Consider the following 27,429-nt stretch of genomic DNA (forward strand, 5'->3'; position numbering starts at 1 on the left):
CTTGTAAGAACCGTGCCTGAGGTGGCGGGCGGCAGAGGCCTTAGACAGAGCAGGAGACAGATCAGGAGACAGGGACACAGAACAGCAGGTAGGCTTGCTGGCCCATGGAAGCGGATGCCAAGGGACAGTGTGACAGAGAGGCTGAGGACCAGAGAGAGACTTGGCGGCTTGCTGGCTAAAAGGCGCCACCGTGAAACCAAGAGTTTTCTCATGTTTCTGATTCTGGCTTATGGTAACTTGCTTACTTCCCTAATACATTTCCCTAATCATGAGTATTGTGGGTGAGTTCTGTGCGGTTACCGCAATGAATTGTTGAACCCAACAAAGTAGAGTGCTGTGGGAGGAATGGCTGGTGTCTGAATAACAGAGTTTTAAAAAGGAAGGAGGATGGAGGCATGCCTGGCCCTCGGCTGTGGAAATCAAGCCGGTGTTTAGGTGAATTATCTTTTTCTGTTGTGTAGCCAGAGTTCCCTGTTCCCCATGCCCCCAGCCCATGCCATTTCCTTTTGTTGCTCCTGAAGTTCAGTGCCAATAACATGCTTTCGATTCGAGCTGTATCTTGCCGTCTTCAGCAACAGCAGCACTGTGTATGATTCCGGCTTGCTCTAAATCAGTTCCTAGATTACCAGCAAGGTTGAACATCTCCCGTTTGCTTGTTGGCTCACCCTGTTCCCCCTTTAGGGAACAGTAGCTGTATACTAGGGGCATTTACCTGCTTGTGTTGGGGGTGGGGATGGGGGGCACGGGCACTGGGGTTTGTTTTCTTACTGGTCTGGCCTCCTTACTTACAGGCCTGTCTCACTTACTGCAAATGTACTTTCCCCACCTTGTTTTTGGCTCCGACTGGAGTTCTCTGTTCCTCCCACTCCCACGCACTTTTAAAAGCATTTTGAAAGTATGCAATTTCACCTAGTCAAATTTGATGTCTCTTTCTTTGTGGTTTCTTCTAGCATTTTAAGTAGGCATCCGCTCCCTCCCCACTCCCCACCCCCACCCCGCAAATTTAGTTGCTCCTAGGTTTATTTTTCTTTTCTATTTAACCCATTTGCCCACGGTAAGGAATATGGTATTTCTGCATGCCATTCGAGAACCTGTACAGCAGATTCCATACACAAAGCATTGAAAATTAATGTTGCTTAAATAATGCTCTTAAGAGGTGAAAATTAGATTAAAAATACTAGTTGCTATTGTCATCTTATTCTTTTTTATTGATTATTTAATGAATTAAAACTCCAAAAAATAGTGTAGTGGATGACAAGACAATGCTGTAGGGTTTGATTGGAGGCCCCTCCCCCCTCTATTGTGGAATATGAATCATATGGTTTCAGAAATCTGTCTTGCCGGCAAGGCATTATTTTAACGTCTGTGGTTAGTTGGATAAAGCCTTTTCACCTACATAGCCTGCACAGGATCAGTCTGAACAACAATGTGTTGTTCCCATTTCTAGATCATGGCCCTTAGATCTCTGTTACACACACGTGCTCTGCAACTGTGAAGTGCTACTGAATTATTTATTCTAACTCACCCCATCACTTACACTGCTGTCTAATAACTCAAGAGAATCAGCCACTTTTATTATCAGGGCGTCGTGGTCGCATTTCGGTCAGTATCAACTCTTCAACAGACAAATACGTATTGTGTGTGTGTGTGTGTGTGTGTGTGTAATTTTCAGATTTAAACAACCTAGATATCACTTAATGAGAAGGTGGCTTTATTCCTCTTTCCCAGCTTGAGTGAGTAGTTTTACTGTGTCGCAGGGAAATCATCAATTAAGGCAAATACAATCAAAACATAATACATGTGCGCCCTTGCATTATAGCACTTTTGTGGCGAATACCCGCTAATGTAATTTGCATTTGAAAACCTGTAATAATATTGCTAAGATGACAACTGCGGAAATCAGTCTGAACAGTTGGGTTAATAGCACTGGTTTTCTTTTAACAGTTACAGGTTTTACCTAAAAATGCCTGAATAGGGCAAATAATAGCTAAAACCATCCATATTTTGAAGAGTTATGCCTAACACATAATCTTTTCTGTTTGCCTACACTATAAAAATAGGTAGAAAAAAATGTGCCCATACATGCTGTCTGCGATTTGAATATGCTACTTCTAAAAGGAATGAATAATTCATCATTTTATTATTAATTCTCCATTGCCTATTTAGAGTAATAAATTTAAGGAGAATATGCTCCACAGTGATAAATAAAGGTAGTAGGTATATGGTTTCATGAAACCATCAACTAATTCTAAGTATCCCAAGCTGGCTGATTTTAAAATGAAAAACCGTCAGCTTTTAACCTTTCTGATAAAATTAAGAACTAGGATGACAATTTGAATACAAAAGTACTACTGCCACAAATACACTGATAGTTCAAAATAAGAGACTTGATATATTTATACTTTTAAAATATAAACTAAAAAAGCAAACCCATATAAAAAATGGCTATCTTTTATACGGTCATTGAGAATCGAATCAAAGCCAAAGACACTCCCCCAGACTCTGACCTGCACCTTAAATATAATTTCAGAGGGGTTCATGAACTGCCTGAAGCCAACACACAGACCAAGGATTAATAACTCTTGCCAGAGAGAAACGGAGCAGAAATTATCCACATCAAAAGCCTAGGCTAACAAAATTATTGTAATTAAAATGAAATATAATCCCAACCTTCCTTTTAGCCAAAGCAAATAGAAAATACAATGGACTGTGGCTGACAGAAGAAGGTAGTGTCAGATCAGAAGGAAACATCTCTGAAACTAAATTCCTTACCAAAGGGGCAATGAATATATTAAAAGTATTTTCAACAATTTTTATACCAGATCTAGAAATAGTTCTCATCTTCTAGAGATTGAGAACATATAAACAAATACTACTAAGAGATGTAGGATTAGAAATGAGATTTCCACTCCTCTCCAATAACATATATACATAGCTCCCCAGCACACAATCAGAACATTGTCCCTACTGCCTACAGACCACGTCTCAGAATCATCAACACTGTACAATGGCCCAAGCAGCTACTTTCAGTAAACTACAGTGGGTATTTGAAACCTTTACATATACCATAATAATGCACCAGAGAATTGAGAATCAGCACAGAAAGCAGGTGAAGGGCGGGTTAAGAAATGAAATAATCATTCCTGAGTTTGAATACTGGCTCAACTACCTAAAAAACCACTGTAAGACATTGCAGCTTCTCTTCCATAGAGTTGTGATGACTGCGCTCTTGTGGAGTTGGGAAGAATGAAATAAGTTAATATATGTATAAAGCTTCTAGAAAATTCTATATCATGGCATGGTGGGATTATGTGTCAGGCTGTTTAACAGCAAGGTCAGCAGTTCGAAACTACTCCTGCAATGATTTACAGTCTCCAACATCGACCAAGGCAGTTCCACTTCCTATAGGTCGGGCCACAAGTCGAACCGACTTGATGGCAGTGAGTTTGTCTGTGAGGATTAAACAAGTCAGGTAGGTAAATATGCCAGTTAGATCGGGGTCTGACATACGAGCTTCTATGCAATCCTTCAAAAAGTGTTTGCAGGGATTTTTTAAACTTTGGTTGAAGTACAATCCTTCTTCCTTGAGCCATTACAATACTTGCGCTGTGTAGTGCGATGGGTCACTTGATAGGGCTCCTGTAGCCATGATCTGTGTGACTTTCCCACCTGTTCGCAAAGGCTTTCCTTCGATTGTAGCCCCGTACTGAAGCTAATCTTTAATTCGTGTGATATTGCAGGAAAAGTCACATCTTACCCTACAACCTCTTCTTATGTCAGAAATCATTGTAAAAGGCACAATTGGCACCCAGTTAAAGTAACCTTTAAACACCCCTTAAATCACCTTGTAAAGTGTATTTTCCTTCAGGAGGGTCAACACAGCTAGTGTTCCTCTAGCGCTGTGGCAAATCACTGCTCCGTTCAGCTGAACACCGGGCAAAATAGGAGGCCGAGTTAGACAAACTTCAAAGCACACTCAGAACCGTTCACTCTACGAAACACAACCGAGACACAAGTGAACGCGCATCCACCTCACTGAGGTGCACAAGCACTGAGCAGATAGAAAGGAACGGGGGCTCTTAAAGCTCTTACAACGATCCATACATCAATTGTGTCGAGCGCATTTGTACACATGTTGACATCATCATTTTCTAAACATGTACTTTCTATTTGAGCCCTTGGTATCAGCTCCTCTGTTTTCCCTTCCCTCCCCACCTTCGTGACCCCTTGGTAAATTATAAATTATTATTTTCTTATCTTATACCAACCACTGTCTCTTTCACCCATGTTTCTGTTGTTCATCCCCATGAGAGGAGGTGTTAATGTGTCGATCATTGTGATCAGTTCCCCCTTCCTCTCCTCCTCCACCCACCTTCCCCCTCCCCTCCCCATATTGTTGCTTCCAAGTCTGTTCCTGAGAGGTTTATCTGGCCTGGATTCCATGCGTCCAGGGCTCTTATCTGTACCCAGAGTGCATGCTCTGGTCTAGCAAGAACTGAAATGCAGAACTGGGGTCATGATGGGGATGGGGGCTGGGGGGTATGGGTGGGGGGTAGATTAGGAAACCTCAAAGAACCAGAGGAATATTGGGTGTTTCATCAGTGCTATACTGTGCCCTGGTTGGCTCATCTTTTCCTTGGGACCCTTCTTTCTGTGAGAGGATGTCCTATTGTCTACAGGTTGGTTTTGGCTCTCTGTTCCGATCCCCCCTCATTCTCAACAATATGTTGTTTTTGTTTTGGGTCTTCTGATGCCTGTTACCTGATCCCATCGACACCTCATGATCACACAGGCTGGTGTGGGCTTGCTGCTTCTCTGCTAGATGGCTGCTTGTTTCACTTCAAGCCTCTAAGACGCTATATCTTTTGATAGCCAGACACCTGTTCTCCTTAAACTAATTGTCAGCAAATTTCTCTATTGCTTTAAAAAAAATAAAAAGGCAGGTGAAATGTTCCATTTTTAACTGATAATAAACTAGGAGTCTATTTGCTCACCTACTATATTGCCTATCATATCCACTTAAGGTTACTTGCTTGTCCTTTTGAAAACCTGTCCTTTATCAATCAGTCCATGCCAACCAGGGGAGGTAATAATATAAGGGGCTTCAAAAAACTTTGTGAAAACAATGGGAAAATCTTGGACTCTTTTTCCCCAAGAACTTTTTGAAGGCCCTGGTAGAAGATGGGCAAGTGAAAGAGAAATGTGTACAGATGTACACAACCCAGTGGCTGAACTCAGCGAGTCATGGCTCTCACCTCAGTGAAAACCAGTCAAGTAGGAGCAAAACAATGACTTGGGAGACTGAATAAGAGTCAAGATGCTAAAAGTGCCCTTTAAAACAGTAAAATGCTACTCTAATGTGGTTTATTACTACTAAACAAAATTTCCTGATTGCTCTGATGACTTCAATTATTCATGTTATATGAATAACCAAGGATCTATGAATACCTTAATAGCTACATTTGAATTGGTATATCTAAGTACCAAATAAGGCCTGTAATATCTTATTTTGATAAGTTGAGCGGTAGCATTTAATTAAAGATACATATCCAGTAACTGTGCTAATTGAGAAGTCAAATGTGAAGAAATTATAACTGTTGAAGGTTTCTAGGAATCTGTTAACGTCTACTAGAAGAAAATGGGATTTAAAGTTAGGGTTGAAATTCTGAATTTGCATGACCTTTAGGTCAGCTCTCTGAGATTCTGCCTTCCCAACTGTAAAATGAGTGGTGTTACCTACCTGGAATAGATGTTATAAAGAGTAAAAGAGAACAAAAGTCACAACATTCAGCATAATGCTATCACATATAAAAAACTTGGCATTCCCTTTTTTTAATCACTCCTCAAACAGTATCTGACCCATTTATTAGTTATATGCCCTTTTTTCCAGACTACAAATCCTCTACAGGCTTTTTCCCCCTCCCCATCTCTGACCATACATTTGGATGTAAAGGGACATAATTACAGTATCTTTCACCAGCTCAACTGTTTTTTGGTGTAGTCCCACAGTACTGAAAGTACAGGCTACCCATATTTACTAGACTGCCATAAATTGGCTGAAATGTGTACTGATTTACAAATGTATTTACATTGAAAGAAAACAAAAAGGAAGCTGAAATCAGGACTTTCCCAGGGCATAAGGAATGCACAGAGCCCTAAACTCTGCACCAGATTGGCCCCACTGCAAGTTTGTATCATACTATTAAATTAGCTATTGAAATCTATCATTCTTCTCTAAATCTGACTTAATTAAATCAATGTGATTTGTACCTTAAGAGTGAGTTCATTGCCTTTCTAATGCCAATCCATTTGCATTACTAGCGCTCTCAGTCTTTCAGAAGCCAAGTACTTATAACATGCAATCATTCCCAATACAACCCTTTCCAAGCAAAATTTCCAATATTTTCTTGTAACACTACAAAAGAAATAAAATTAAACATTTTAGTGTCTATTATCTGAAAAATGTAAGCATGTGCTTACAAAGTCAAGAACCACCCAACTAAGGCATTATTACAATTGGCCAGCTTCACACATTGCTGTGTTATTTACTAATCTTCTCTGGATGTTTCCCTCTTTGAAGCATTGTTCTCGTACTCAGCCATAATAAACAAACCTTGTATAGTTAATTATGCTGCTACACTTACAATAAGAAGTTGGCCCTATTCCACTTTGAATGTAAAAATCTTCATTAAGTGAGCCTGAGCACTGTGCTGAAAAGTCAACTGCACAGACATATAGTGTTCAGAAGGAAACAATGCATATTTAAAAACAATGCTCCCCCCCCCAAAAAAAACCAGACTGTCCATAAAGGTAGACATGGATCTATCTTTATAGATTAATAAAAGCCGGATAAAGCATACAAATACACATTTGTCAACATACAGTAAGATGGTAAGTATTACAGAGCACTGAGTTAAAATGTCTACATCACCAACTGGACAGAGCCAACAATTCTTAACCACGGATACTAAGATAAAAAAAATGTCTACACCAGGTATGATCATCTTAATACACTTTACCGTGAGCTTCCCTGGTGGCAGAGCGGCTAAAGCATCTGGCGACACACTGAAATCTACTTGAGTGGTCCTAACCTACCAGGCACCGGGCAAGGGAAAGAAAGATGCAGCTGTCTGTTTTGTGAAAGCCACACTCATGAAAACCCAATGGGGCGGTTCCACTCTGTCCCACGATGTCGCTGTGAGTCAGAATCTGCCTTGGTGACAGTTAGGTTTTAGTTTAAACAGGTTAAATTATAAATTCTTTCATGGCCGCATATTTCCTGCTTTGAACTGTGTGTTGATACTCTATGTGTGTTCGGCATGCTGAAATCAAGCGGTGCGGGAAGGGGATGGGGGCATTGAAATAATGCGTATTTTGATAGAATTTTGTGTGGACTCTGGGGGGAAGGACTGGTGGGATGCAGCCTCTTTCTTCAGGTTCAAGCAGGTGGACAGTTCCTGGCAGGCAGCCACAGGCACTGCCACTAGAGTCGCAGCTGCCCAAGAATCCTGAGAAGCCAAAAATGTTGGTGGGCAATTTATGCCCCAGAGGTAATGATTCAGTTCAAGACCTAACCATGAGGCATTGTTTTTCTACGGATCAAATGTTCCTTCACTGAAACAATACTAACGAGAAGAGAAAAATCGGTACAGGTTCAGAGGAATTGTTTAAACCATCGAAACCCTCGATGGTGAGAAGAGAGGAACAGCTTCCTGGCTGCGCTAGGTGCGTTAGCAACTGAAATAACCAAATAACCCAATCGCTCAAGTAAAAAATATTGAGCTTAAAGAAAGATGGTGAAATATCGTAGTTTTTACATAAAAGGGGGGAGTGGAGGGAAGATGAAAAGGGAGGCAGGCAGAAGAAAAATTAAGTATATATTTTTTACTTTAAAAAATCATTTTACTGGGGGCTCTACCGCTCTTATCACAATCTATATGTCCATCCATTGTGTCAAGCACATTTGTACATATGTTGCCATCATTCTCAAAACATCTGCTTTCTACTTGAGCCCTAGGTACCAGCTCATTTTCCCCCTCGCCTACTCTCCCTCCCTCATGAACCCTTGATAATTTATAAATCATTATTATTTTTCATGTTTACTCTGACCGATGTCTCCCTTCACCCACTTTTCTGTTGTCTGTCCCCCTGGGAGGGGGTTATATGTAGATCATTATGCTCAGTTCCCCCTTTTCTCCCCTACCTTCCCCTTACCCGCCTGGTATCGCTACTGTCATTATTGGTCCTGGGGGGTTTTCTGTCCTGGATTCCCTGTGTTTCCAGCTCTTATCTGTACTCCTGTACACGCTCTGGTCTAGTTGGATTTATAAAGTAGAATTGAGGTCATGAGAGTGCGGGGCAGGGGTGGGGGGAAGAGAGAAAGTATTAAAAAGTTGTATGCTCATCTCTTCCCTGTGATCCTTCTGTAAGGGGATGTCCAACTGTCTACAGATGGGCTTTGGGTCTCCACACGGCGTGCCACCTCATTCACATTGAAAAGACTTTTTGTTCTAGATTTTTGATGCCTGATACCTGATCCCATCAACACCTCATGATCACACAGGCTGGGGTGCTTCTTCATATTTTTTAATTTTTAAGAAGGCAAGATATTCTCTAACGTGGCATTGGCTGAAACAAATTTCATATCTAAATATTTTATATAATTATTAAGTATATTTAAGTAGTCTGAAGAGAATATTTGGTTAAAAATTTCTCATTTTACTGACATCCTAAAGTCAAATTTTAAAACTGAAGAAACACTAGCCGTGTACAGTTGATTTCAGATTTTTAAAACACCACAAAAGTGTTGAGGAAATTCGATTAGTCTAACCAATGCTTGCTGGGAATAAAACCAGTCAACTTGCAAAATGATGATGACTGGACTCACAGAAGAATACCATTTTACTGACTTTATTATTCTTTATTACTACTCTTAACTTTAAATGGTAAACAAAATCATCTCTTTAAATATATATAAACATATACATGTAGCTCTTTAAAAGAAGTTCAGGATATTAAATACAATACAAAAAAATAAGGAACAAGTTCAGTGTAGTAGTTGGAATGGATGAAGGGCTCAGGTCTGAGATGAGAGAACTAAGGTTCAGAAACTAAGCTAATTCCACAAAAGGAAACAGAATGTCTGCCTTTCTGGGACTGCTAGGAGCACAGGAGATAAGACAAGGAACCTGATACATAGTAAGCACCACAACAAATAATGAAATGATTGTTAATACTAAGGTGTTCACAAAACTACAGGTAAAAAAATGTACTCTCCCCAAAACTCAAACAACGTGGAACAGTGTTCTCTGAAGGTTTTCTTTACATTTTCTTGTTTTCAAATTTCAACAGTTATTTCCTCCTCTTTATATTTCTATTCAGTGCTAATTATTGTCCAGTAAAAAGGTATTAAAAGTTACAACAAAAAATTAATTAAAATAAATAAATAAAAGTTACATGAAGTTTGGACTTGGTGGTTTGTCACTAAATATGTCAACAGAAAGAATTCTTCACTTTTCAATATGATGCTCCCTATCCACAATAGATTAAAATGCTCGCATTAATCTTAAATTCCTAGTACAGTGGTGAAAGCTGGCATCCCTGTGACATTTGTATTCTTGGGAAGCAAAGCTGATTGCACAAAAAACCTCAAATACGTTCCCATAAACTCAGCAAATAACCTTTCTGTTCTGATGCACATCTTGGTCTTGTGCAGTGCTCAGGACTACACAGGACAATACAAAGATGTTATTAATCAAATCCAGCCTGAAGAACAAAGCTCTATGTAACAGACTATTCTACAGCAGAGAATAGTAACAGAGAATGATAGTAAATTATATAAAAAAGAAAACTTTAAAAACCTTCAGACTTAGAGAAGGGAAAATGAGCATGCCAGTAATAATTTTGTTTTTGCATGAATATGTTCCACCTGTAAAAATCCATCTGTCCATCCATCTATATATTAAATTCCACATATATTTATTCGACCATATAATTAAATATTTTAAAGTTAAAGTACGACTTGGATTTGCTTTGAAATAATATAAATAATATATCCAGATACAAATAAGATGAGCCATGAATGAAAAATTATTGAGGCTGGACAATGAGTGTAGTGCAGGGCAGTGAATTATTTAAAGTTGCTCTTCTAGGCAAAGTCTCTAACTCCCACTCAATGACCTTTCCCTGCATAGGTCTGGAAAAAGGTGGAGAAGATAATGATTTGGATGGATACCTGTGAGTAAATGCAAACAGGATTCCTTGGAATGCCATCCTCCTGTGCATAAAATGAGCCCTGTAAGAGGCAGGGCGGGTGTTGGGGGGTGACGGAGTAGAAGGGGTGGGAGCAGGGGCTGGGTGTCTTCATCACTAGCAAGATTCAGGAGGGGAGCACTAAGAAGCAGGAGGGGGGGGCAAGGGAGGAAGGACTCATTACTAGCAAGAGGCAGGGCTGGATCACACACCATGAACCTCCTGGATGCAGATGGCAGCTACGCCATCAGAGGAGCCGCAGCATGGACCAGAATGATGGACTCCCCACCCTCGGAGCAAGTTAAAAGATGGGTGTTTTTGTGCCGGGGGTTGACTTGTGAGTGGGCTGCCCTGGGTGCTTATTTGGAGAAGTTGGGCTTGCTGGCCCAGGGAAGGTGAAGCATGGTGCCTTCCAGGCTGAGGCATATTGGAGGAGGGGGACTCTGGGCACTTAATTCGGGGAGATAGATTGGCAGGTACAGGGGGCTAGAGCAGAATGTCTACAGCAGAGTGGCAAGCCCCTTTGGGCATCTGGGACCTGAACTTTGTAACATGTAACAAGCATTTCTCACTCACATTACAACTTGTTAACTTCCTTAATAAACCCTTTAACCAAGAATTCTATCCCGGAGTTTCTGTGTAGCTATTGCAATTAGATATTAGAACTGAGGAGGTTAATTAGAGAATATTAATTAAGACAACACAATTATACGGCCTCATTTTGAATATGCTTATAATTTTCCATAATAGAAAGATTTTTAAAAATCAAAATTAACATATTAAACAGTCTCAGTGGGCAAAGAACTCCAAAACCGGTTTCTCCAAAGAAGATACACACCTGGCACCTGAAAAGTTGCCCTACATCATTAGTATTAGTGAAAAATGTAAATTCAAAACTGGAACCAGAGGACAATAATGCATCACGTTAGTTCCCCTACCTTACTCAGGGTGACCCAGAGCACAACAGAAATAACTGCCCCCCACACTCCTGCACAATCCCTGTGATGGCTTGTCAATGGGACCATTTTCACGGCTGATTTTCAGGAAGCCTAGTGGGACAGTACGCTGGCCTGCTCCGAACTGTCAGGGGGCAAAAGATGAGGCTTTCTAGTCCCCTAAAGAGTGACAGTCTCAGAAACGTGCCGGTGCAGCAGTCCTGCTGTCCTATAGCATCATTGTGAGTCAGAATCTACTCAATGGCGGTGAGTCTGGTTTTTTGGTTTGGGTGGATTTTCAGAAGTAGATACCCCGGCCTTTGCTGTAGCCCATTTTTAGCACAAAAGCTACCGATGAGATGGGCGTGGTGGTGTATAAAATGCACTAGCCAGAAACTGAATCCTGGTTTCTGGCCTGGAAAACAAGAACCTTACCACTGTCAACAATGTCCCCAATTCACATCCAAAACCTGAAAACCAAACTCACTGCCATTGAATAATGCCAACTCATAGTGACCCTGTAGGGCAGGGTAGAACTGCCCCTGTGAGTTTCTAAGACTGTCTACATTTGGGGATTAAAAAAAGGAAAAAGGAAGATAACAAGTGTGGGTAAGAATGCAGAGAAACTGGACTCTGTATGGCTGCTGGTGGGGATGTAAAATGGGATTGGCTACGGTGCAAAATAGTTTGGCGGTTCTTCAAAAAGTGAAACATAGGATTACTCTACATGACTCAGCAGCTCTACCCTTTTGTACCCGTGTGTGTGTGTGTGTGTGTGTGTGTGTGTGTGTGTAAAGGAGTTGAAAGCCGGAATGTTCATACAATGCTTCACTGTAATACTAGTCCAATAGCTTAAAGATAATAACAACCTACGTGCCCATTAACAGAGCAATGAATAAACAAGGTGTGCTCAATACATACAATAGAATATCACCCGGCCATAAAGAGAAATAAATTTCAGATATAAACTACAACACACAAACATTATGCTAAGTGAAATATGTCTTACACACAAGGGTAAATCTGTATGGTCCCACTTACAAGAAATGTCTAGACTAGGCAAATTCGCCAAGACTAAATGTTTTGGTGGTTCCCGGGGAGGGTGAAAGAGGAAATGGGAAGTTACTGCAGAAGGGACACGGAGTGTCCGTTAAACTGACAGTGGTGATGGTTGTACAACCCAGTGAATGTAATTAATGTCATTGAATGACCATAACAATGGTTGAAATGGCAAATGTTTTGTGATAGCTATAAAAATTAATATCTATGGAGACTCTATGCATCTGCTAACAATCCAAAGTTGACCTGTGTCCATATATTCTGAGAGGAAGAAAGTCCAATAGATATTAAGAAATATTATCTATATAATACCAATTTTTAAAACTTTTATATAAAGCACAAATGGCTTGATTTCAACAACTGATGTGTAAAGCAATAGAAAGTAGGCATTTACAGATTAAAAGATATTTAATAGACTAATATTAATCTTATGAACCTTATTTACATGTAAGTTCAATGAAACAATAAGAAAATGGCATCTGATGATGTTAGGAAAATATTGTTATAGAAGTGGTAGAAATGTGAGACTTGTACAAGGGCTTCCATGGAAAATAATGAAGTTGAACTCCGAGATGCTGATGGACTCTACTGAGACGGGGGTCAATATGAACACTAAATGTCTTACTTACTCCTACCCCACACTCGCTATGTCAATAATACCTTATATATAGTTTTTCAAGTTATTTCATATAGATCAGTCCTTTCTCCCCACAATTAAGATGATAAGCTCCTGAAATCAAGAGCCCATCTTACACTTACTTCATTCATGTCTACACAGCCCTCAGCACTCACGAGTGAACGGGCTCACTCACCCCCGAACTTCAACTACCAGCACTGTGCCATGTCACCAGCAAAGGCACACTACATTGGGAAACACACACAAAAAATGATCTCCAATCTTTAAAAGCAGTTGTTTTTGTTTTTGTTTTTCAGTTGAAACTCGTTTCCCTTTTATTAAGACACAAGTTATTCTTACATGGTTTGGTACTCAATAAAGGAAAAGGGTTCAAAAAGGTAATTATGTTATTTTCAGTATTTCCAGGTGACTGTTGACAAGCAAGTAGCAATACCAATAAATCCTTGGGAAGCCCACCTGTGGGCGTTTACACTTTATCAAGGCCCAGTTCCTCTGGAGTGGAGATTCCCAGTTTGTTTAAAGTTGGTCTAAGTTCCTGGATGACATAGGGGTAGATTTCCTTATGAGGTCCTGCTTTGTCCTTAACGACCTCTAGGATGCGAACAGCACTAGCAAAATCGTTGAGCTGTCTGCACGCTCCCAAAGCAGCATCGATGATTTTGGGCTTTGGGACCAGATCATAACCAACCAGTGTGTTCATCCCTTTGCGCAATTCCCAGGCATCGATATTCGGCTTGTTAAAGTATGTCACCCAGCGAGCATCAAACTCCTCATCTGTCTCGTGAGACCCATGGGAGTAGCAGCGAAGTGACTGGACAGCGGCGGCGGGGCCGGGGGCCTGGACGGCGTGCCGAAAGCCTCGAGGGCCGGCCCGGGCGGCCGCGGCAGCGCAGCGTTGGAGAGCAGCGCCCAGCATGACTGCGATGGCGGCACGCTGGCGAAAGCTCTAAAAGCAGTTTTAAAAAATGTTTTCCTTAGAAACTTTTCAGAGAGCTTAAAGTTAAACTGAACCATACATCATAAAGAAATAATTTAGAAATGCATGAAGGCCTATTTATAATGGCATTATAATGAATTTTTTTAGCTTACATAAGAGCTTGTCCTTTCTAAAAATAATTATTCTCCTAAACTCTTAAATGGTAGTAGAATGTATAAAACATATGAGAATGAAACACACTGCCTGATACTGACTGTAACTATTACATATGGGAGCTTCAAAAAGTTTGTGGAAAAAATTCCATTATCTTTTCATTTCATTTTTCCATGAACTTGTTGAGGGCCACTTGAGGTTAGGGGGGTGGGCTTAAAATTACAATCTGAAGATAAAAATATGCACCTTCAATAAACCCAGTCCATATTAAAGAATTTTGAAAAACCAATGAGCTAGATTAGTGATAAAATATTCAATGCAACCTCCTAATTAATTTTCTAACCATATTTCTTTGACTAATAATACCCCAGCTGATGACAATTCCACAGAGGTCAAATGGTAAACCTTTATCACTGACAGTCAAGAATCTAATGTAGCAAGACTTAAGTGTATGCTTAGCTTTTAGAGGAAAATTCAAAAGTTCTGTCTGAGTAAAGCTGTGAAACACTCCTTGCCTGTCTACTTCATGCAATGTATCCTATTCATGAGTAAACGAAACCTTGACTGTCTCCCAAAAGAATAAAGGTAGGTGTGTATTGGTGTGTGAAGGCCTTAGAAAGAATAACAGCATCAACTGTATCCATTACTGAGCGTGACAATAGGTGCGAGACACTACCCCAAGTGCTAAACATGTGTTAGCTCGGAATGCTCACACAAGCCAGCTTTTCCAGATGATGACACTGAAGCCCAAAGAGGTGACATTACTAGGCTAAGAGGTTCAGTTTGTGTAACAGAGGCTCTCTCTCCAGAAGAAACAACGAGTACCCCTCTAACTCAAACCATGCAGCTCTATGTGTGCTCAGGGCTCGAGATAACTGTGGATGGAGAAAAGTCATATGGAAGCCCAGGTGGAAGACATGGACAGAGGGCGATGCTTGTGTACTTGTGTCAGAAAAGATCTTCGCTTCCGGCTACTCTTCTCAGGCTTCTTCGCATGACAGGCGGTGCAGTAACAGACTCGGGGCTCCCCACAAGCACAGAAAGCCTTCGCTGTGCTCCGGAGGGAACATTCCTGGCAGCTCTTTCTCCATGGCAGAATGGTGATCGCATTTACTTGTGTGTTCTTAGAGGTGGGAGGCAGATATAGACGAACTTGCGAAATACCAAAGAACAATTTAATTGTTAGCCCCTGGGCTTAACTGGGCAGCACTCAGACAGAGGGGGCCTGCTTCCCAAAGGCAAAAGCCTTCCCTCATGAGCCCAATTATAGTCTAGATGGACAAATACATATAATCTTCATTTCTCTTTGACTCTCAATACAATTCGATCATCTTTAACCATGTAGCAGTTTCCTGGTCAGGAGTGTGACCACAATCTTAGTCCACGGTTTAGTCACTTGAGAATTTTATGCATGATGAATTTCAGATCCCCTCACCAAGCAGCGCAGGTTCACTCTTGAAACAAAACCCTCTCTCCTGGTACCCACCGGATGGAGAACTCTCCTCCCCTACCCCTAAATGATAATGGTTCAGAGAGGGTGGTCTTGAGTCCCCTCCACTTTTTACATGCTTTCTATGGATGAATCCATCAATTCCCGTGGATTTAAATATCTTTACAAGGACAACTTCAAATTGATATTCTCAGCTCTTCCTTGGGATCTGGCTTGTATCCAACTGCCTGCTTGGCACCTCCATGTGGATGTCTCACAGACATACGCCAACACACATATCCACCACAGAGCTCTCCTCCGTACAGTGCCCCGGCCACTGCTCCTCCGTTGACCTTTCCATCTCAGCATGGCCTCCATTTCCCTAACCAACTCTAACCTCACCTCTGATTTCTCCTTTCCTCTAAATACTGCACAGCCCCACTCTCCCATCTATCCACCAGCAAGGTGCCACTTCTTCAAAAATACATACCTCAGATTGCTCTCCTCTCTCCATCTGCCATCCTCCTGACCCAGAATTCTATCCTCTCCCACCTAGATGATTATCAGCCTCCACTCTAGTAATACTCCACTCCCGAAGCCAGAGGGACCTTTAAGGTCAAGGTCCAATTCTGCCTGATTTGGCTCCAACCACATTTTTGTGCTCCAGCTTCCCTGGCCCACCTCCCACACCTGTGCAATCCAGCCACACGACTGCTTCCAGCCCGAACACCAGAAGCACGTTTCTGCTTTAAAGTCTCAGCACACACAGCCTGCTATGTTATCCTCAATCATTCCTGATTTATTTTCTTCATAGCAGTTACTACAGCTGTTTACGTTCACCCCCCCTCCAATGGCTTTTAAAAAAATAAATGTAATAATCCCCATACTGTCTTCGCAGCTGAAATATACACTGCATGAGCTGGAGATCACATGTCTTGTTCATCACTGCACCCCCAGTATCCAGCACAGCTGAGCGCAAAATAGGCCCTCAGAAAATATTTGTTTAATGTTAAATGGATATTAATTTGAAAACAGGCATTGCTCAGCTTATATTAAAATTTAGTTAATCGAAGAGGAAAGTACCAAGTTCTATGGAGACAATTCCAGCTCACGGCGCCCGGGCTGCAGAGGAGAACTGTGCTCCATTGGGGTCTGAGCGGTTGTGAGCTTTGGGCAGCAGATCTGTATAGGACTTACTTTCAAGCTGCTTCTGGGTGAATGCAAATGACCAACTTTAAGACAGTAGCATGTGGTTAGGACTGACGGTAGTTATCTTCTGAATCCATCAGAACCTTACACCTTCATATTCAAGGATGTGGTTTTATTTCGCTAGTTCCCGATCTGGACTTACACATGGCTCCCTATTTATCACTGTGCAGCTGCTTTGTCATACATGGAGGCTACTGCTATTCCTGTAATAAAATTCTTGCTTCTTAGAAACACATTTCTGCTCCATCCTACTTTACCCTAATTTAAGCCTAATTCTAACAATCACTTAGAAAGAGATTACACCTACCTGCCGCCCTAAGGATCAGCCTGGCAGTAGACCCCTTCCTTTTAAAATCTCCAATGTTAGAAGCACATAAATGTCCATGGAAGCCTACCTAATCTCTTAGGGACCTCACTGGTACCTTTGGTTAATCACTAACCGCAAGGGCACAGTGGTTTAAGTCCACTAGAAGATGCTCTGTGGGAAAAAGATGAGGCTTCTGTTCCCATAGATTTACAGTTCTATGCCCTATAGGGCTGTTCTGAGCTGGCATCGACTTCAGAGTAGTGGATTTGGTTTCAATTTTTGGTGTAATCCTAGAAAAGTGTGCTTACTAAAACCCTTTGGAGGTTACTCAGCACTCCCCTGCTGGATCCCAAGGCGCTCCCGCCCTCCGGATGGGATGACCATGGAGGAGATGAACGTCAATGGTGCACTGCTATTACGTGTCCAATTAAACAGTCATCCCTCACTACTCTCCACATTCAAGACTGAAAAATCTGCTCCAGCAAAAACCTACCATTTCCAAGCTCTGCAGTCAGGAGCCCCCAAGTGGTTGATGACAAAGCCACATGGATTAGACAGGCCCCACTCCTAACCGCAAGCACTCAGTGTAAAAATAAGAGTATTTCAAGCATAGAGAATGATAACATCAGAAACCATGTATACGTAACTCCTAGTTCTCCGAGCCCAGGACTACCAGCCCACAGGCCTGGTAAGTGAGAAGTGTTAAATGGCCTTTTACAACTCGAAAGCTGGATATGTCTGGCCCATCAACAAGTAGAGGAGGGAGCAAGAAATAACAGCAAGCAACTACGGTGTAATAATTTTTGTAACTATTAAAAGCCTTATGACATCTATTATTTACCTATCTGATCCTCTAGTTAAAGCCAGAATTTAGTATTTAAAATATTCTCTCCATTATAAAATAACCGGAATACCATGCAGGGTTTTAAGTCCTTTTTTATCTGAGAGTAGGTAATGAACTGTCCATTTCCGTTCCCCATTAATGCAGACAACCAAGATGAAGTCAGCCTGACCCCACAGTGCTCAGAGGCTCTTTCTAGTGCTCTCGCTAGGGTTCCTTGTACCTTGAGACAACGTGAAGTTTAAAACAAGGCACTTTTGGTACTGCGGCATTACAGCCAGCCTCTTGCACACTGTCGAAGCCACTTGGATAGCCCCTGAAGTGCCTTCTAGTTTCAGAGCGCTATGCAGTCTGTTACAATGCACTAATAGTCCAAAAGACAAAAAATTCCATTATGTGCATTCCTCAAATTCCCCTGAAACAACAGAAGAGTAATAAAGTTAATTCCCTCGTCTGCCCCTCTTAAAAGGTAACTTTGTCCCGGTAGTTCAGCTCAAATACGAGTTGTTTGCAAAACAGGACCAGAGCACTGCTTACTGCGGTTACGGATCAGGCTGTTCCAAGGCAACGACTGAAGTGATCACAAGAGCGTGGCTTAAGAAAGCTGGACAAAATGGCAGTTCTTGCAGAAAGTTCTCTTAAAATCAACAATTAAAAGCAGTCCTGCTCCTTGAGTTCAGGGGGCCCCTACACTTCTCCTTGCTCTGATTCTAGACCAGGCAGCCTCAGACCTTACTTACTGCCTGGTCACTGGGAATCCACACAGGCCAGATTTCCACCGCTCCTGACGGGAGGCTGACAGCAAAATGGCAACTGCTTCAAGCACCGAGCAGCCGTGGCCGGACTTGCGGCGTGGACTTTCCATCACCACTTGTCCCAGGGCACAGTCTGCTGTGCTCGGGTCCATGAGGCCAACAAATTGTGCGCTTGCCTATAGACATGAGTCACTGTCTCATAGATGAGCAATCGCATATTCTTTTAAGTTTTAAAATAATCTCTCGAGAGATTCGATTCAGGATCATAGATGGAAGAGGAGGCCCACATATGTGTATTAAAAGTAGTGATCAATTTTTCAAGTGCATTCTGGCATTTGAAATCATTAAATACTATCCTTTTTCCTTTTTAAAAAATTTAATTGTATTGGCCCTTCTTCCACATATAAAATTCAATAGTCCAATCACGACAAGAAGAGTTCTACAGTCATTACCACACTCTTTGTTGTACTCAGTATGAATGTAATTATTTTTTAAACTGTAGCAAAAATATACACAACAGACCAATTCCACACCTTCTCCGTGTGTATTTCAGTGCCACTGCTTGTACTGTTATGCAACCAGGATTGACATCCTTTCCCAAATCATTCTAGCACCTTCAACACAAAGTCAACGCCTTCCCCCTCCACCCGTGGTAGCCATTGGTCGATGCTGGATTCTTTTTTTGTTTCTTTTCCTTTCTTTCAGTGCTTTTCTTGATATCAAAATACTTCCATTGTTACATCACTTTTTCTTAATGTTGTTAAGTCACTACTGAAAAGAGTTGTTTTATCTTTTAATCCTAAAATGCTGTGTCTCAAGGAACATGTATGTCAGGAGAGAAATTATATCCCAAATAAACCATAAATTTTCTTCACTAGTTCTTAATGCATAATGTATAATTTCTAAGGCTGTATTCTTTTCCCAGAAGCAAATGGATCAGGGTTCTAAGCAGCATTTTAATAGCTTAATAAAATGAAAGCTGTCTGTACTGATGAAATGAAGATTCACAAGATTTACATTACATAACAAATTCAATTTATGCACACATTTAACAAGATCATTTGTTTCTTGATTATGTCAGGTAAGAGTGTGTATGAAAACATGTAATAATTAAGGAGCTATCAAAATGATGGATACTAATATATGTCCCTAAACCCACACCACTTTTATTTCCTTAAGTTTTTCATATGTCCTTCTCCTATAAATTTAAACCTCCACTGGCCAATTTTGATAAAATAATAAATTATTATTTAATGAGCCAGACCAGTAAACTATATATACTGCATACCAAGGACCCCAACAGGTAAGAGAGACAAACAGAGGGAAGCCACAATCCATGGGTGGGAAGATAGAAACTGGTACAAATATACTTCATTTGTCTGGGATCCAGCAGCTGAGATACCCATTCTACTCTGCGATTGAAATGACTCTATACTAAGTAAACAGATTCGTGTTGAATTCCTCCAGAGGTGGGGCATTCCTTACCTCCTGAGAGTGCCCATTATTTCTCCAGACAGCTTTGACTGAAGATACAGCCTATCCACTAAGCAGAAAATGGTCTCCTTGTAACCAGCAGTGCTGGTTCCACTGCCTAAAATCATACAGGACAAGTGTAATCTCTCTGCCATCATGTGGCTCTGAGAACAGGTCAACACAGCTCTCACGAAGTCTCACTTCTCCAGACAGAATTACTCCAGTTCCTTTCAACTGGAGAATCCCCCACTTTGCTTTTGTTATTTTACAAATACTAACCTTAGCTTTGCCCTTAAATTGGCTGGCAGTGGGAAAGTCCCACTTCCTCTCTGGGACCAGAGACCAGAAGCTCTCCAGCTTGAACATTCTGTATGCTTCTGGGCAACAACAGTGATTGGCAATATCCTTGACATTTTCCTAAGAAATTAAGTGTAAGTGTTTAAACAAATAATACTTTAAATGACTTATTTGCAAGGGCCTTAGTACTTTATTAGGTGGCCACCCACATGTAAGGCACTATGTTTGATACTAAGATATAAAAATATGTACCTTAGAAGATGGTGGTAGAGAAAGGGTGGTAATGAGATAAATATATAGGTACGGTTAGGACCAGAAGGGCCATCAAATAAAGTTAAATTGACCTGACACATTAATCTCACTTGAAATTTAAAGACAAGTGTTGATTTAACCTCAAGAAGTCATCTGTCCAGATCTGTGCTATCCAATAAAGAAGTCACGTAGCCACATCTGGCTATTTAAATTTATTCATGAAGAGTCTCCTCCTCAGCTGGATTAACTACATCTCAAGTACCAAAAGCACTCAACAGCTAGAGGTCACCACATCGGACAAGCCCAATACAGAACACCTGCGTAATAGAGAAACTCGTCTGGGAGAGAGTTGTAGATTGGTTCACGTGAATTTATCCTGCAAATGTAAAATTGCACAGTAAAGTCTCAGAACACTTGGGGTTCTAAAGTTAGAAACGCCAGGGTTGAAATTCTACCTCAGCCAACGACTGGCCACATTTCTCGGTCAAATTACTTCACTTCCATTCGCCTATCTTCTCATCTGTAAAATACTATCCAAACTTAGTATATAACCCAGAGCTAATCATGAAGATTAAATGAGATAAGCTGGCAAGACATTCAGCATTTAAATGAGGTTCAAAAAGTTCCTGGAAAAAACCAAGGCTTAAAGATAATGGTATTATTCCACAAACTTTTTGAAGCTGCCTGTACTATTTAAAACACTAGTCATTCAAAAAAAAAGTTAATCCTGCCATAATTCATTGTATTGACACATTCATAGGCAAACATCAAGTTAAAGCTAAAATTTGAAAATTAAAATCCCGCCTGGCTGAATAAAGCCAGCTAAGTAGCTGGAGTGTTGAAAAAGAGTAGGGAAGAATGGGTTCTAAGTGGAATGACCAACAGACACGAAGGAAGACAGCTAGGCTGTGGTATGAGTGCTGCATTGCCTTTTGGACATTTAAAATTATTACTAGGTCTCGTTTACATAACTGGGTAAAGTAATGTATTCCAATGTGTACTCTAATGTGTACTGGAATATAATTTGGACTTTAGTTTATGACTATCTGACACTATTACATGATTTAGATTATTAGGCTGTTTCTACATCACTCAGGATTTGGCTATACCTTTAAAAGCACCCCTAAAAGAATCAAAAGAGGAGCTCTTACAGCACAGTGATTATGCCCTGGGCCACTAACCAAAAGGTCAGTGGTTCAAACCCACTCGTCACTCCGAGTCAGAGAGATGTGGCCGTCTGTTTCCTTAAGGACTCCAGCCCTCTCAGAATCCCTGGAGCAGGTCGACTGTCCTGTAAGATCACCGAGTCAGCACTGACTCAGGCAGCCACCACCTAAGACAGACATTCTGTTTGACAGTTATAAATGTACATTTATCTAAGGCTTAGTCAAGAAGCCAAACCTTGACGATGTACATTTTAAAATAAAAATCTGCAAGGTTCCCAAAATATACTAACAAGAGTTTTTGTCATTTGCAACGATGCCTGGTTGCTAAAAGGAATATTTAAAGTAATGAATGGAGTAATCACAGCAAGAAAATGCGGTAGGTACGCCAAAGAATCATTTTCTGACATCTTGAAAGATAAAAGAGCTTTGGGAATTACAGCCATACAGGTTCGAGATGACGACGGCAATTCCAAGTGCACTGCTTCTATCACAAATCTGAAATAATCACCAGTTACAAAGGGGAGGGGGTCTTCATTACCTAGCACTGCTGAAAGAAATGAGGGGCTCTATCAGATTCATTGTCTAACTATTTAGGAAGCCTGAAGTCTGAATTCAAGAGCGTGTAGGCAGTGGTTCTCAACCTTCCTAATGCTGCGACCCTTAAATACAGGTTCCTCATGTTGGTGACCCCAACCATAGCATCATTCTTGTTGCTACTTCATCACTGTCATTGTGCTACTGTTAGGAATCGGGCAGCCGCTTTGAAGGGGTCATTCGACACCCCCCAGGGGTCGCGACCCACAGGTGGAGAACCGCTGGTCTAGGGCAGGCTTTCTCTGGGAGCTCTGGGGACAGTGCTCATCTCTTCAGCGGTTTGCAGGTTTCACAGAAATCTCCACGTGGGTTCATGTCAATCCTCCATCCTCCCCACCTCTGCTCGCCCACTGGCTTGGTTAATCTCCCATCTCAAAAGAGACTGACCCACGGCACACCCTCCGCTAACCAGGCTGTGCCTTATTAATGGGACCAAGATAACCCACGCCCCAGATGGGACTGTGATCACACCCAGAAAGGTTAAGATTTATAGGTTTGGGGACACAATTCAATCTGTTAGCAGTGGGCAAACTAAAGTTAAGTAATAAAGTGTCCTGTTGCTGCTAGAAAGGCATTCCTCCAGTGTAATCATTTCACTTGTTTTTATCATTCTCCCCCCCCCCCAGTCTTGCCCTACTCTTAAAGCAGCAGACAGAAAGGAAATACCACACGACCAAAAGCAATGGGCACTTAGCTCACTTTAGCATTCAACGTTTTCCTTTACCAGCAAATAAGCACTTTAGAAGCTACAGTTAAAGGTAGAAACGGGGAGGGGGAAGACCCAACAACCTTGTGAAATGAGAAAACAAGGCATTTTCCTGATGATTTGAGTGAGAAGTGGGATATATATATATATTTCCCAAGTGTAGTTCTGAAGTGAAAGGACATGACAACAAACAAATAACCCAAATCTCCACTTGAAATACCAGGCAGCCAGCTCGCTAAGGCCCTACGTTGGTTTATCTCAGGTGAAAACAGCTTCAAGACAAAGGCAGAAAGAAACCGGAACCTGTATGAATGTATGTACGTGGATTCTTGACAGTAATGAAAAGAGCTCATCTTAAACGTCATAGAAGTTCAGAAAGAACCTAAACGAGCCTGAGACGCTGAGTGTGAGGCAAGAAGGAGCGTGCTTTCTGGGGCGCTGTCCCGATCAGCCCGCTGCTGCCGCTTCTCAACCTGCAGCTATTACCCCCCAAAGGCTGCAGCTGTTCCAGCCACCTGGCACACCTCTCCAGCCTAAGAGTCTTGGGGCTTTCAATGCCTGGGTTAAACCACCAGTAGCAATGCTGTGAGAAACTCACAGGAGCGAACCGAAAATAGAGAGGTGGATTTGAATAATCAAGTCCATTCACTAACACTGGCCCTTATTGTGTATTTAAATTTGATCGTGTTAAGGGCTCCTCATCTGAGGCAGGCCAGCATTCTGCAAACGAATGCCATTTCCATCCGCTTTCAGTTATTCATACAGTATCTTTGCTAATAACCTGCCTTGCTCCAAAGTCTCTGAGGTGGCTTACAAAGATTTCTGTTATATGAAAGTGCAAAATGAAGAGACGGACATCAAAGAGAAAGTGCTGGTAAGAGAATAAGCAACACCAGAGTGGAACTCCTACACCAGTGCAGTTACTTTGGCTCTGCTAATTACTAACCAAACCAATCCCACTCAATTCTGACTCCCATCTGAGGACAACATACACCTTTTTTTAAAATATAAATCATTGTATTGGGGCCTCTTATAGCTCGTATAACAATGTACTAAGTACAATTGTATTAAGCACATTTGTACACATGTTACCATCATTTCCAAAACATTTTCTTTCTACTTGAGCCCTTGGTATCAACTCCTCTTTGTCTCCTCTCTCCCCCACCTTGACAAGATACATCTTGATTTTTTTAAATACTTCCGTGTCACTACGTCAGTTCCACTCAGCGACGCGACAGGGCAGAGAAGAACTGCTCTGTGGGGTGTGCGGCTGCTCCCCCAGCTAGTGGTTGCACGCTGCAGCCAGCGCCCAGCTCCTTTCTTGGGCTGAAGGGGGAAGAAAATGGGCCATGGGCTTCCACGCAGCAGCTAAAGTAACGAGAAACTGAAGTAGCCATTTTGGAGACCAGTCTAGCAGTTCCTCAAAAGGTTAGATATAGTTAGCATTTTATGACCCAGTTTTATCTCCCAAGAGAGGAAAAAAGTATGTTCACCCAATATTTCTGAATCGCCAAAAGTGGAAACAACTCTGTTTATCAAGAGAAAATCTAGTATTGCCATGAGCCCTGACTCTGGATCCAAACAAAATGAAATCCCTGACAACTTCAATCTTTCCTCCGTCTATCCGTCTGCTGGCCCAGTTGTGAGGACTTCGGATTTCTTTACACTTAGTTATAATCCAGACTAAAGCCTGTGGTCCTTGATCTTCCTCAATAAGGGTTTCAAGTCTTATGCAATGGTGTATTATTCAGCAATTAAAAGGTATAAAGTATTGTTACAATGTACAGCATGGATGAACCTTTAAATAGGATGTGATGTGGAAGACAGCAGACAGTGTGATTCCAGTCATAAGAAATCTATGGAGACAGAGAGTGGGTAAGAGGTTGGTAGGACTTAGGAGGAAGGGTGGAGGAAATGCTGCTTGCTTTCGGGTGTGATGAAAAACCATTTCGCGTATATAACCCCTTTGCCCCTGTCCTAGAGGGTTAGTTGCTATGAGTTGGAATCAACTCGACACATGTTTTTTCTTTTCGGTTTGTCCTCCTTTACAGGTCAGAATCTCTACGTGGAAAATAAATAAATAAAAGCAGCAAAGTTTCTGTTATTCTCAAGCTCATAAAGCTAATATAAACTTGGGCTTGATCAGATCATAATAGAAAGTGAACTTAGCAACAAATAATTATCCTTTGGATGACACAAAAATTAGTTTACATTTGGACATTTTTTGGCCTACTAGCCACTCACTGCCATCAACAGTAAAACTGTCCCTGTGGTTTTCCATGGCTGTAAATCTTTCCGCAGTAGATGGCCTCATTTTTCTCCCAAAGAGCTGCTAGTGGTTTTGAACTGCTGGTCTTGTAGTTAGCAGTCCAACATGGAATCTTCTATTCCACCAGTGCACCTAAAAATATTTTCTCCTATTCCCAGTTACAGATTTCAGATCTGTGTTTCTGGCCATTAGGTGTGCCCCAAGTCATGCCATGTGGTGTTTGTATACACACTGCTCTTTCTGTCACACACATTGGAACCATTCCAGCTAGCTAAGCCAACAGACTGGTCATTGAAGTAGTGGACAATTCTAGTCAATAACCCAGCACATCGAACTCAGCGGTAGTATGAGAACTTGGGAATTCTGCCGAGGCCTCAGGAGATAGCTTTTGTAAGTATCACAGAGCTATTATGTTATCCAACAGAGAGTTGAGACCCATTTAAAAGATAATCAGTTACTTGTAAGATGTACTCTAAGCATGTACCCATTCTTGTCTAGATAATGCACAACTTTCTATGCTTTCATGAAGAGCTATTGTTTTCCTTAGATCTATCAATAAACTTCTTGATTCTTTTTAAACATTTCTTTCTCGTACTGTGCAAAGTGTTAAAAAAAATGCCTGGGAACAACACAGGTGATGGGTTTAACTCAGCTTCACTGATGAATCTGCACCATGAAGCATTTTACCACAGTTGAAGATAACAAAGGAAAAGAAAATTCAAAGATGCACAAGTACATGTTTCCAATATGAAAGAATTCTTCAACAATGAAATCAAAGTACCCTCTGGATGCTCTTTCAAAATAATTTTTAAATGTGTTTAAAACACGAAGGGAGAGGTGGAAGGGAGAACCAATTGCAATGATCAACGTATCACCACCACCACCACCACTCCCACCCCAGGGGGATGAACAACAGAAACGTGAGTGGAAGGAGACTGCAGTCAGTGTGAGATATGAAAAAAAATAATCATTTATCAAGAGTCACGAGGGTGGGAGGTAGGGGAGGGAGCAAAAAAAGAGGAGATGATACCAAGGGCTCTAGTAGAAAGAAAATGTTTTGAAAAAGATGATGGCAATATATGTACCAGTGTCCTTGATACAACTGTTGTACAGATGGTTCTAAGAGCTGTAAGAGCCCCCCATATAAAGATTTTTTAAAAATAAAACATGAAGGGAGAAGCAAACATTACAATAGTAAACAAGAATAATGAACAAATCAGTCTTGGAATAAGTACAGCCAGAATGCTGCTTGGAAGCGTGGATGGCAAGACTATGTTTCCTGTACTTTGGACATGCTGTCACGAGAGTCCCTGGAGAAGGGCATCCTGGTTGGTAAAGCAGAGGCAGCAAAACATGATGATGATGATGATGATGATGATGATGATGATAAAAGGACCATTCCCCAATGAGATGGGATTGACACAGTTGGTGCAACAAGGAAGACCAACCTAACACCTCTAAGGATGGGGCAGGACCAGGCAGTTTCATCCTGTTGTGCATAGGGTCTATTACTCAGAACAGACGTGCCAGCACCTAGGAACAGCAATACGGTAAACAAATAGAGGTGCTGGACGTTTAGTGGTTAAAGATCACACCTGTTAATCAAAAGGTCAGCACTTGGAACCCACTAACTGCTCCCCAGGAGCAAGATGAGGCCGCCTCCTCCATAAAGGTCACAGCCTAGGAACCCTATGGGGCAACCCCACTCCATCCCATTGGGTCTCCATGAGCCCAAGGAGGGGGAGGGGGCTTTTATAATAAACCAATTTCCTTCAGAAATGGCTTAGAAAAACATCCAGAAGAATCGCATCATTTATATTGCCCACGTCTACTGACATGCAGACACCTGAAAGTACATGCTAGCTCCTCCAACAGGATCCCAAGTTGTTGATACACCTAAATTCAAAGACTCCTGTTTCTGCCTTAACACACTCACAGAACTGGGCTGCACTGGTCTGTTACGTTTCCAGAAAATATGCATAAGCCACGCTATTGCGATGCAACGCTCCCTCCCCAGACAAGAGATAAAATCACCCTACTCTTTAATTGCCTAAGTAGGTAAGGGCACAGGTGTTGCCCCATACCTAACCTTGATCTGTAACAGCAGACCAACAATTAGCCTAGAAGCAAAAGACAGGATTTGGAGAGGGTTTTATGCT

At 41.5% G+C, this 27,429-nt stretch overlaps 2 protein-coding genes across 4 annotated transcripts in view; both read right to left on the reverse strand.

Annotated features, from left to right (window-relative positions):
• UBE2E2 (ubiquitin conjugating enzyme E2 E2) overlaps nt 1–27,429 on the reverse strand; it is a 349,451-nt gene that overhangs the window by 302,887 nt on the left and 19,135 nt on the right. The window lies entirely within an intron of this gene.
• Nucleotides 13,251–13,822, reverse strand: LOC142447247 (cytochrome c oxidase subunit 5A, mitochondrial-like). The gene has a single exon (XM_075548949.1). The coding sequence runs from the start codon at nt 13,796–13,798 to the stop codon at nt 13,349–13,351; it is 450 nt and encodes a 149-aa protein (XP_075405064.1). The 5' UTR covers nt 13,799–13,822; the 3' UTR covers nt 13,251–13,348.

Source organism: Tenrec ecaudatus, chromosome 4 (assembly GCF_050624435.1).
Source record: "Tenrec ecaudatus isolate mTenEca1 chromosome 4, mTenEca1.hap1, whole genome shotgun sequence".
NCBI classification, from domain to species: domain Eukaryota; kingdom Metazoa; phylum Chordata; class Mammalia; order Afrosoricida; family Tenrecidae; genus Tenrec; species Tenrec ecaudatus.